This window comes from Prosopis cineraria, unplaced genomic scaffold, assembly GCF_029017545.1.
Source record: "Prosopis cineraria cultivar Desert tree isolate PC_DT_omini unplaced genomic scaffold, ASM2901754v1 PC4, whole genome shotgun sequence".
Lineage (NCBI taxonomy): Eukaryota > Viridiplantae > Streptophyta > Magnoliopsida > Fabales > Fabaceae > Prosopis > Prosopis cineraria.
In genome coordinates this window covers 39,360,731-39,371,613 of record NW_026555335.1, presented here as the reverse complement: position 1 = coordinate 39,371,613, position 10,883 = coordinate 39,360,731, and the positions used below count along the sequence as shown (strand labels likewise).

The following is a 10,883-nucleotide window of genomic DNA, read 5'->3' as shown; positions in this document are numbered from 1 at the left end:
TGACCCCTTAACGCGTTAACGAAGGAAGATAGCTGTGAGCCTGTGAGCTGGCCGACTCCGAGTTCTGTCGATCGCGATCTTCTTGTGATTCCTGACGCTGCTGTGCTTCCTCCTTTCGTTGTTCTTCGATTTTTGTGCCGCCGGTAAGGCTACTCGATACCTGTGATTGTTATCGAGGTGCAGCGGCCATCTAGGGTTTTGTTCCTGATCTGATTGATTGCTGTTCTCCGTTTTTCTTCCATTTCTCTTTCGATATTCTGACCGTTTCTCAAAAGTGATACGAGTCTGCATTAATTGTGTATGTATTGTGCTGATTCGTAGAAAGTGTTACGGGATTTTTGCTAGCAATTCAGTTTTCGAAGATATTTTTTGAATTTCTGTTTTTGAGTCTACTGGTTGTTGGTAAGGGTTGTATTAATTGAAAAAAAAAAAACATTCTAAACATATTAGGTTGCCGGGGTTGGAAATTTGAGATTTTGGGCTTAGGGCTCGAATAAATCTTTTCCTTAAAAAACTGATTACTGATTAAGGGGACTTGTACTTGTCAATCACATGGCAGCAGGGAGGGAAAATGTTCCGAGGAGAAGAGAATCTTACAAATATAGTTCCAATAAGGAATTTGATCATTATAGTAGTGGTTCTTTTGGCGTGGCAGTGCACCGGTCTAGCAGCCACCGACACGTCACATATAAGAATGGTCGTAGATCTTCTTCAGATTTCGAGGATTCAGGTCCTCAACGGATTGAGTCTTATGGTAAAAGAGAAGAGAGAGAGCAGGGTGAGTTTTATGGAGATAATGGGAAATATGCACCTACATCAATCTTCAGGGAAGAAGACGGTGAAGTTGTGGACGGTGAAAATGCTCATGCACCACCAGAGAAGAGAAGAAAAATTTCTCCAATTGTATGGGACCTAGCGGAGAAGGAAGTAAAAATATCTTCTAAGAACAGGATGGCACAGGTGACTGCTTTGTCTCCCTCTTGTCTATCTCAACTAAGCTCTCATGGAGTTAATGGTGTGTTTTATGGCATAGCTATTAATTCTGAGTCTCCAGCTGATTTCTCTAGTGCATTACCTCAAGGCGATTCAGGCAATAATACTGAATATATTGACCAGCCTGATGGAAAACATGTAAAAGGTTGGAATATCACAATGTCAAGATGGTTGTCTGATGATTATTCCCCCAGGAATGATTCTGATGATGATTACATGCATGGAAAAGAGGCATCAAGCCCAGAAAGTGGTGAATTCAAATGTGGAAGTTCAGAAGGCAAAAAAACGAGATCATCAAGAAATAGTGGAGGAGTTGATTGCTGCCGCTCTTCGAGTAAAGAAGATAATGATTCTGAAAAGGAGTTACTTGTGGACACTATGGATGATGATGAGGAATATAGTGAAACTTCTAATGTTACTTACCCTTCATCAGATCCTGAAAATAGTGGCAGTTTGGTACCAGTGCAGAGAAACATCAGCAGCATTCAGGGTTGCAGAAGTGTTTTAGAATTTGAGATGATCAAGAAAATAAATGAAGGAACTTATGGTATTGTCTATAAGGCTAAGGATAAGAAGACTGGGGAAATTGTAGCATTAAAGAAGGTGAAGATGAATATGGATAGAGATGGCTTTCCGTTGTCCTCTCTGAGGGAAATAAATATTCTCTCATCTTTAATCACCCTTCTATTGTGGAAGTTAAAGAGGTGGTTGTGGATGATTTTGATGGTGTTTTTATGGTGATGGAATATATGGAGTATGACCTAAAAGGTCTGATCCAGACGATGAAGCGGCCATTTAGTATAGTTGAAATAAAATCCTTGATGATGAAACTTCTCAAGGGTGTCAAGTATCTCCATGACAATTGGGTTCTTCACAGAGATTTGAAGACATCAAATATTCTGTTAAACAAAGAGGGTGAGCTGAAAATATGCGACTTTGGTTTATCTCGTCATTATGGAAGCCCACTCAAGCCATATACTCCTCTTGTGGTTACTCTATGGTACAGGTGAGCAGCATAGTATTAATACTTGGTTTTCATTTATGTTGTTTAAGATTGATAAACTAGTGGCTAATGTAACTTATTCGTGAATTATGTATTGGTTGACTGTGCAGGGCTCCTGAGCTTCTGCTAGGTGCTAAAGAATACTCAACAGCGATTGACATGTGGTCAATTGGTTGCATAATGGCTGAACTAATTGCAAAGGCCCCTCTGTTCAGGGGAAAATCTGAAATTGAGCAGCTTAATAATGTAAATAATCAATTCAATTTTTCTTGTATTTCATCAGTTATATTTAGTGAGAACTTTAATATGCTAATAATAAATATTTGATTTTCAACCATCTGCAGATTTTCCAAACCCTGGGCACACCTAATGAGAAAATTTGGCCAGGAGTATCCAAATTATCTGGATTCAAGGCCAACTTTGTTAAGCAGCCGTAAGTTCTTATTTTCCTTGCTGTCAACCTTTTTAAGGTTAACCTCGTCTAAATTTGTGTGATGAGTAGTGGAATCGTCTGTTTTTCTTTTTCATGTTCTATCATTCTTTGCTTTTTTTTAACTGATCCCTGTAAGTATTCCAGGCACAATGTGTTGCGGAAGAAGTTTCCTGCTGCATCCTTCATTGGATCACCTGTTCTTTCTGAAGTGGGATTTGACTTGTTGAGCAAGCTGCTAGCTTATGACCCTGACAAGGTGAACAGTGGAAATTATTATTATGTGATGATTTTTTATTCGAACTGAATTTTAATGCTGATGCGTCTTTTTGGTCCCTTTACAGAGGATATCTGCCGAAGCTGCTCTTCTTCATGACTGGTTCCATGAAGCCCCTCTTCCTAAATCTGACTTAAATATCACATTACCTTCACAGCGTTGCTAGTACTGTAGGACAGGTACATCTGCTGGCTGCTTGTGAGACATCTTCAGGAACAGTGCTATTTCTTTTTTCTCATAATTGTTTGTCTCACCAAGTTTATGACTACATGTGTAAAAATTAATGTGATTACAAAGGACAGGGCAATGAACTCTGCTAGACTTTTGGTTGACATGGTTAGCAACGGATTGATGTTTAGATGCTCGGGAAGGTGTGACCTTATACTTCTTTCTTAAAAAAAATGTTCAATCCAAACTCAACGCGTTCTCCCTCCCCCCCACCCAAAAAAAAAAAAAATGCATTGTGTTTGCTAAAAGATGCACATATATTTCAGGATTTTCTGTAGCAAATGGTGAATTTCTTGCGATGGTGATGTTCACATTCTCTTTCCTTCTTAACAATTTTCTATCAATGAGATGTATGTAATCTAAGGATTTAATGGATGTGTCATTTCCTTTTTGGCCATGCAAGAGTGATATTATTTTTTATCCTTTGCATTTTTATTTTAAGTTAAAACAAATGGTTGTTACTTTTTGCGAAGTTATCATTACAAGGCATTCCAGGGTTCAGTTCATCGTGAACTTCTGTAGTTGTTTACTATATTGCCCATTGTTGTTCGTGGATTTAGATTATATTTCTGAAGTGTCATGATGGAGAAGATGGGTAATGTCATAAGGCGCAGAGCAATATTATGTAACTTTTGCGCATGAGGTAAAATGCAATGTCTTCCTCATCCTTCCCTTGTATAATTCAACGATATTTATACAGCATCCCTTTTTGAGTTTTTCCTTATCTATTTCTACTTAGTGACACGTAGGTATAATGGTTGACTGCTGTTGCAGTCAGTAGGCTAACGTCTGGATGGTGCGTTTGGAGTCTCTGTTTACTGAGGTATGTAGTTTTTCTAATCCTACATCAGGGGCATTACTTAATAGCATGTTCCCAGTTGGTACCATAATTAATTTGACGCTTTGCTGTGAAGGTCCGTTGTTGCGATAATTTGATTTGTGTAGAACAATTGAATATCAGTTGAGAAGTCTTCCTTATCATAAATGTTATTGCCCGAAGGCTAAATTCTGACAGGACTTCGTAGTAGCTAATTTGTGTTAAATGCCTTTTCACACTTCCTAGTTACGCAAAGATCAGATTAAAACTTACTGTTTAAGCTGTGTTGGTTTATTGATGAGAAACGCTGATGTTGCATGTAGTTGGGGGCGAGAGTTACTTTGTGCGAGGTTTTCTTGGGAATGATAAAGATGTATTGTCGTTTTGATGCTCATCCTCCACACGTAAAGTTAAATGATTTGGAAATTTATCTGACATGGTATTAAAGTTGTTATGCATCCGTTGCTGTGGTAATGTTTCCCGGCATTTAATTCTTGAGCAAATTTGATGGTCACGTAGTAGGTTTTGTTTTTCGACGCCAGAAGAGCAAGTTCTAATGCTTCAGAATTCAATATCAATTGTAGTTACTGTAATCCCCAAATGGCTTTGGCCAAAATAATAATAATAATAATAATAATAATAATAATAATAATAATAATGGAGAAGTTCTTGCACAATTAAGTATTGTAAAATTCATTGATAATAAAATAAAACATTTAGTTTTCATTTATGTTTTTGGCTCACTTGTTGATGAAACTAATAATAGTTAACTGTGTGGTGTGGGACTGAAATAATTCTTTAAAAATAAAATCCCAAGTCATCATTGGTAGCGAAGATATCTCGTTCGTATTTAGGATTGTGCATGGGTGAAAAATTTTGAAGCATGTAAAGAAATTTCTTTGAAAAAAAAAAACAATTATCATCATCTAAAATAGAGTTTTTTATAAAGCTATTAAGAGAATGGAAAGTAATTTTGTTTAGACAACTTAATTATGTTATATAATATTTAGTTAAAAATTAAATTTTGAAAGATTGAAAAATTGTAATGATAAAAAAATGTTTAAAAGGATCTTGATAATAATGCTGTCACCGATAACTCTCAAAAATAATATCATAAAATAAATATTAAAAAGAATTTTTTTATGTAAAAAAGTTAAAACGGCATAGGCTTGGGCAAGACAAGGTTGATTTTGACCCCTATAAAGTGCCTGGCCCCGAAGAGTTTGAATGGCTTTAGTAGGGCAGAGTTTTGGAACAATGTTAACCCTGTTGGTACTAATGACTCCAGATACGTCTGGATCGAAAGTTGCCAAATTAAAATTGATAACCAAACTTTTGATTCAAAAGCTCTTTCGAGAAATCAGAATTCGGCTTCAATATTAACTAGGTTTTATTTCAGAAACTCTTGAAAACTATTAGTCGAACGTTCTTCTAAACATGTTTTTCATCCTCAAATTAGTAAGTTCAGTTTGGATATCGTCGAAATATAAATGCAGTCTTCGTTACAAGGGCATAAAAATTGCACAATAACCCGTGAATAAGCCACCTGTTGGGTCCTTGATGCAATCACAAAATGATGAGCGCTTCCAAATTTACACCCCCAGCATCTTTAAGTGTTGCTGGGTACGGAAGCAGAACCGTGGATGATGACATCCAACAAATTAACCAAGAATCAATCATGCATGAATTGCAAGCGAGCAGACAACTTTCCTCAATTAACCTTTTATTTCGGAGATGTAACTCACCAAGTGTCATTTTTGACGAGAGCCGGCATGGAAGTTTCTTTGGGAAAAATGAGCCACGTTCAAAGTCAAGCGGATCCCGCATCTTTGGCACGCTTAAATTAGAAATTAAAAATTAACACCAAAAAAATCCACGCTTCCTTAGAAAGCACTATGAGGACAGAGCCTTCTCGACTTCAGTTGTCACCTCTTTGGGAGGTTTCTCCGCAGGAAGGTTAGCAACCAGACCTTTCTTCGAATAATAATCAATCACCTGTACGTCCAAAGCAACACTCTATTGTTAATAATGATCCTGACACCGAGTCTCAAAAGAATAAGCAAAATCTTCTAAATTTATCTAGAGTTCTAAATTTTACTCAAGACCATACAGGTTCAGTTTGTTTATGAAATGCTTCCAGTCTAGACTTCAAGACAGCCGCAGTGTCATCCTTGCGCTGAATCAGGGGTTCCCCAGTAACCTAAGCAAAACAATTAATTAGACAACTCCATTTGTAACGTGATATGCAATGCATTAGCCCGTCCTTAAGAGGAATGAATATAGCCAGCAATTGCTGACAAAACTACCTTTTGTAGAAAGAATGTTAAATCTGAACTGGAGCTTTGCTTCATATTCAGATGCTAATATTGCAATTCACGTGACAATAAAATCTTGCGAACAATTATTAACCTTAATATGTTTCAAAAACTAGAATTCATGATATTATATGCATAGGTACACACATAAATATACAAATTTAGACTCACATCATCAACTCCTGGAACCTTCGGTGGGGCAAATTTTGTATGGTAGGTTCTCCCACTGGATGGGTGTATCCAGCGACCTGTAATCCGCTCTTCAAGGGTTGCATCATCAATTGCAAAATTGAGTACTTTGTCTAGTTTTGCTCCCTTCCTTTCCAGCATCTCATCAAGCTGCAAGCAAAGTAAACAAAGAACATTTGAATATCACATTTCTTGAAGAATGCACATATTTTTCTCTTTTGCAGAACCTCATCAAACTGCTAGCATACTAAACAAAGAATATTTGAATATCATGTTTGCTGAAACAAGTATATATAGAGCACAAATATTTGACTGAGAACCTAACATTCCAAATCAGTGAGCTGCTACGATGTCATCAACTGTGTAATCTGTAATACCTTCTGTGCTTGGACCACAGTTCTAGGAAAACCATCAAGAATGAAACCTTTCTGACACGATGGTTTCTTCATTGCTTCATCTATAATTCCAACAACCAAGTCATCTGAAACAAGTTCTCCCTGAAAAGCAAACACATAAATCCATATTAATAATCAATAACCATGTTAAAAGGTGCACATGGAAAGAGTACAGCGAACACTCAGGAAGCACAACGTAAAAAATGACCCTACCTTATCCATTGCTTCTTTAGCCTTGATGCCAAGAGGGGTTTTAGCTGCTACAGCAGCTCTTAACATGTCACCAGTAGCTAGGTGGCACAAACAATACTCATCCTTTATGATTGGTGATTGGGTGCCCTTCCCTGATCCAGGTGGACCTGCATCAACATATTCTCAAGCTCAGCACCACACACGCAGCATATAGCAGTGCTATTTATTATTTGCACCTATGATAAAGTACATCCAATAACGAATAATTTTTTGGCCAATCCAATTAAAAAATAAATTATGACACACTTAATGCCAATAAAGTCGTAGCTCCTAAACTCATACTCCCGTTTCCTCACCCTTGTATTCATTCATTGTTTGAATGCAATCAAAACCCTAATAGAGGGCTATTCAATTGTATGCAGAACTAAAATAATAAGCCAGGTTTAACTAAGATTTAAAAAAAGAAAAAGAAAAGCATAAGCAAATTTATGTGGTCACGACCGTATCTATAAACCCAAATGCTCTTATCACATGTTAGAGGAGTAACCATAATAATATATAATATGAGCAACCAATATCAAATTAAAATATCAGTATAAGGACATTGGAAAAGACTACTTTACAAGAAATGTACCCCACTAGATGCGGGAGCAGTCATTCTAAAATTTCCCATGCTAAGTCCCATGACATATAATGATCTGCATGTTCAATTAAGCACAGTAATGTAATCCTCGACAGTCTATTTTGCAAATGGAAAGAGAATCATCATGAAAAGAGAAATGCCAACTGAAGAAACCTCCCTTGTGGGACAGGAACCACTACATTACACTTCAGCAGTTTAACTGCTTAAATCAATTGGAAAAACAAGATACAGCACTCCAATATTCTATTTTGCTAATCAAAAGGTAAGAATAGCTTGACCACTAAAAGAGGTGGCCAGTACGAGGATAAATTGTTTTAGCAGAAATTATAAAAATGCATCACAACAAGGAAATCATTTACTTTCAACTTAGAGCTCAATTCCAAGGAATTCTTGTGCTAAGAGATTTAGCGCTGGAAAAGAGGAAACGGCAGAACTTGATTAAGCCAAATATAAACCAGATCACATCAAATCATGTATTTTCTAAGAGCTTAACTCATGCTATGCACCTCTTTTGACTAGTCTGGCTAAGAGAAAACCATAAAACCAGGACGCATCTTAAATACAGACTAAATTGTTACCAAAACTTGGAAACAAATTTTGAACCGTCAACTTTTAGCTAGCTACACAATTAAGATACTTTCAACATATTACATGTGTTTCTACCAACTGGAGCCTGACACCAAGTGTTCACAAATAATTTAAAGTAGTAATGCGAGGTCATATCTAATACAAGTGTCAACGTATTTTGGAAACGGGCAGGGACAGTCAGACGCTGCTCCCATTTTTTAAAGCGTGCTTCAATGGCATCATTACACATTATGCACCTACCTCAAGTCTTCACCCTCAACATAGAAATGACCTCTACGGAAGAAGCATATTTATTATGACAGCTATCAGGCAATTGACAAGGATGATAGGCAAAACTATTTGACAAGACTTAATGTTGGAATCAAACCAATAACCTGAAAAATAAGGCCTAAACATACAACCATTTGAATTTAAAGACTCAGGCACACTCATCCATCATTAAATACTGAAGAAAGAAAATAAAAATACTAAAGACACCCGAGAAACAAAATCACATGAACCAGCGAAAGAAAACGTATGAATTTCTTGATGTCCACCTCAAGTAAGTGTACGACGCCCAAGTATCTCCAGCCCCAGTGGTCGCTAGCTTCAGCGCTGAGTCATTTATCGGCTACTGGTATATAATTAAAACTTAGAAATTTTTTAATGCCCTCCCTATTATACGATGGAGCAGCAGCAGCAGAAAACAGCACCTTAAACCCAGAACAGGTAAAACATTTTTTTATTTTTTAATGATAATAATCATAAGACAGGTAATAGTTACCCCGTGAAAGCCCCAAACGGAACCCTAGTGACTGCACCAACCTCACAGAAACATCTAACTTTCCATGACAAACAATGGCTGTTTCGGATCTGGAGGATTACCAAAGAAAAAGGAGGAAGAGGAAGAAGAAGAAGAAAGTAGAAGAGAAAGAAATACCAATGAGAATGAGACGCTTGTCGGGTTTGGAGGCGCACTTCATGCGACGGAGAAGCTCAGTCATGAGATCCACAGAAGGAACATCTTCCAAGTTAGCGCTCGCCATTCTGCTTCTTCTGCGTGCAAATCTCTTCGGCCTTGCGGTTTTTGATGTCGTGCAGCAGAAAGCCAAGCAGGAGAATCTCGCTTGCGTCCGATTTCCGGGAAGATCTCGTGTGCGTTTGGTTTTTACTTTGTAAAAAATTAATTTGATAAAAGTTCATTAATAAAAATTAATTCCTTATATTTAGATATATTTTTTTAAAAATTAATTTAATAAATTAAAAATTATTTGAATTAATAAAAAATTATACTTTTAAAATGTACTTTTAAATATAAAATGATCAAAAAGGAATTAATTTATGATAATTTATAATTTTTATTATATAAATATAATATATTAAAATGTTTAAAAATATGAAATAAATTTAAAATAACATAAAATTTAAAATGTTAAATAATGAAAATATAAAATTTAATATTAAAAAAATATGTAATAAATAGTTAAACCAGAGAGAGTAAAAACAAAATTAGATATCGTTGAGTTGAACCATAGCTTGCTTCTCATTAATATCAATGACTGAGCTATCTAGCTCAGAAACAGAGACAAGGATTCACACTGGTCCTCACACTCTCCATTGTTGCATCATCATCATCATCAACATTTGGACTGTCTTGGTCTCAATCATGGCCAAGCTCTGCTTTTGAGCCATTACTAGCATAACAATGGAAGCTCAAGAGGGGCCTAGATAACAGCAACAACAAGCATCCCATGCACAGAGGGGTTCGAATGAAGGCGTGGGGCAAGTGGGTGTTAGAAATTCGTGAGCCTAAGAAAAAGAATTGGATCTAGCTAGCTCGACACCTTTGTCACACTTAAGATGGCGACGTGTGCCCACAATGTGGTTGTGCTCTCTATCAAAAGCCATTTTGCTATTCTAACTTCCCCGAACTTATTGGTTTCCTGCCTCGACCTGCTTTCAACTCTCCCAGAGATGTTCAAGTTGCAGCAGTTAAGGTCGCTGCCATAAAGATATTCAATCCTTTGACAAAGTCACTCTCATCCTCCTCTTTATTGTCATCATGACAATGTCCTCTTCCTCCTTTAGCAACCCATCCACCCTGAAGGAACTGGTCGAGATAGTGGAGCTGCCGCTTCTGGGGAGTAGCTTCAAGATGGGTGGAGAGATAATAACACAAGATAAGAGATGAGAGAGCTCTTGGTCAAAAGACATAGGAGTGATAGAACACAAGCACACGCACGACAAGAATGACAAAAATAATGAAAAGTATTATGATCAAATATAAAATTAAGTACTAATTATTAATGTTTAGATCATCACATTCATATTTGAAAAGTAACGAAATGGAGAGTTGGAAAATCTACATTCAGCCATATTCCTGATGTATTTTTTCAAAGTGTTTTTACTATGAAAATTTTTTTTTAAACAATATTTTACATTTCAAAAGTAAAAACATATTTTTGGGATGTGAAATGTTTTTCCAAACGGCGTTCGTGCCTTCTTAAAAGCTTCTCTGGCTTTGGATTTGCAAACTGCGACACAAACACTTGCCGCCGTCTTAACAGCGTCACTTAATTGACTTCTTTACCCTTGTGGTTCGTAGCAGCAGGTGCCCTTGTCAGGCGAGGGTTAAAAATGGCAGTTTATAAAGTGATCCCGTACAAATTTTTACTTCCACTGTGCTTTTAATTTTTAAAAAGGAAAAAAAAAAGAAGAATCCTTATCATAGAATACATAAAACATCTCCTGATCATCATAAAAGGTTACTCTACTAATCAATCTTGTCAATTGCTACGCACCTTTTTTTTCTCATACTTTTTTAATCGTATACT

General features: G+C 36.7%; 2 protein-coding genes across 2 annotated transcripts; one reads left to right on the top strand and one right to left on the bottom strand.

Moving 5' to 3' along the window:
- LOC129308630 (cyclin-dependent kinase G-2) lies at positions 1-3,945 on the top strand. The gene is given in 6 exon segments (XM_054949894.1): positions 1-1,663; positions 1,666-1,999; positions 2,107-2,242; positions 2,341-2,429; positions 2,574-2,685; positions 2,771-3,945. Coding segments are annotated over 6 exon segments (1,881 nt in total). The 5' UTR covers positions 1-552; the 3' UTR covers positions 2,870-3,945.
- A 1,509-nt stretch (positions 3,946-5,454) lies between these two features.
- On the bottom strand, positions 5,455-9,199 carry LOC129308275 (adenylate kinase 4). Its single transcript, XM_054949345.1, has 6 exons — positions 8,990-9,199; positions 6,861-7,006; positions 6,630-6,749; positions 6,235-6,402; positions 5,859-5,948; positions 5,455-5,743 (listed from the first exon to the last, which is right to left on the bottom strand). Exons 1-6 carry the CDS (start codon positions 9,093-9,095, stop codon positions 5,642-5,644), a joined length of 732 nt encoding a protein of 243 aa, XP_054805320.1. The 5' UTR covers positions 9,096-9,199; the 3' UTR covers positions 5,455-5,641.
- Positions 9,200-10,883: the final 1,684 nt, after the last annotated feature.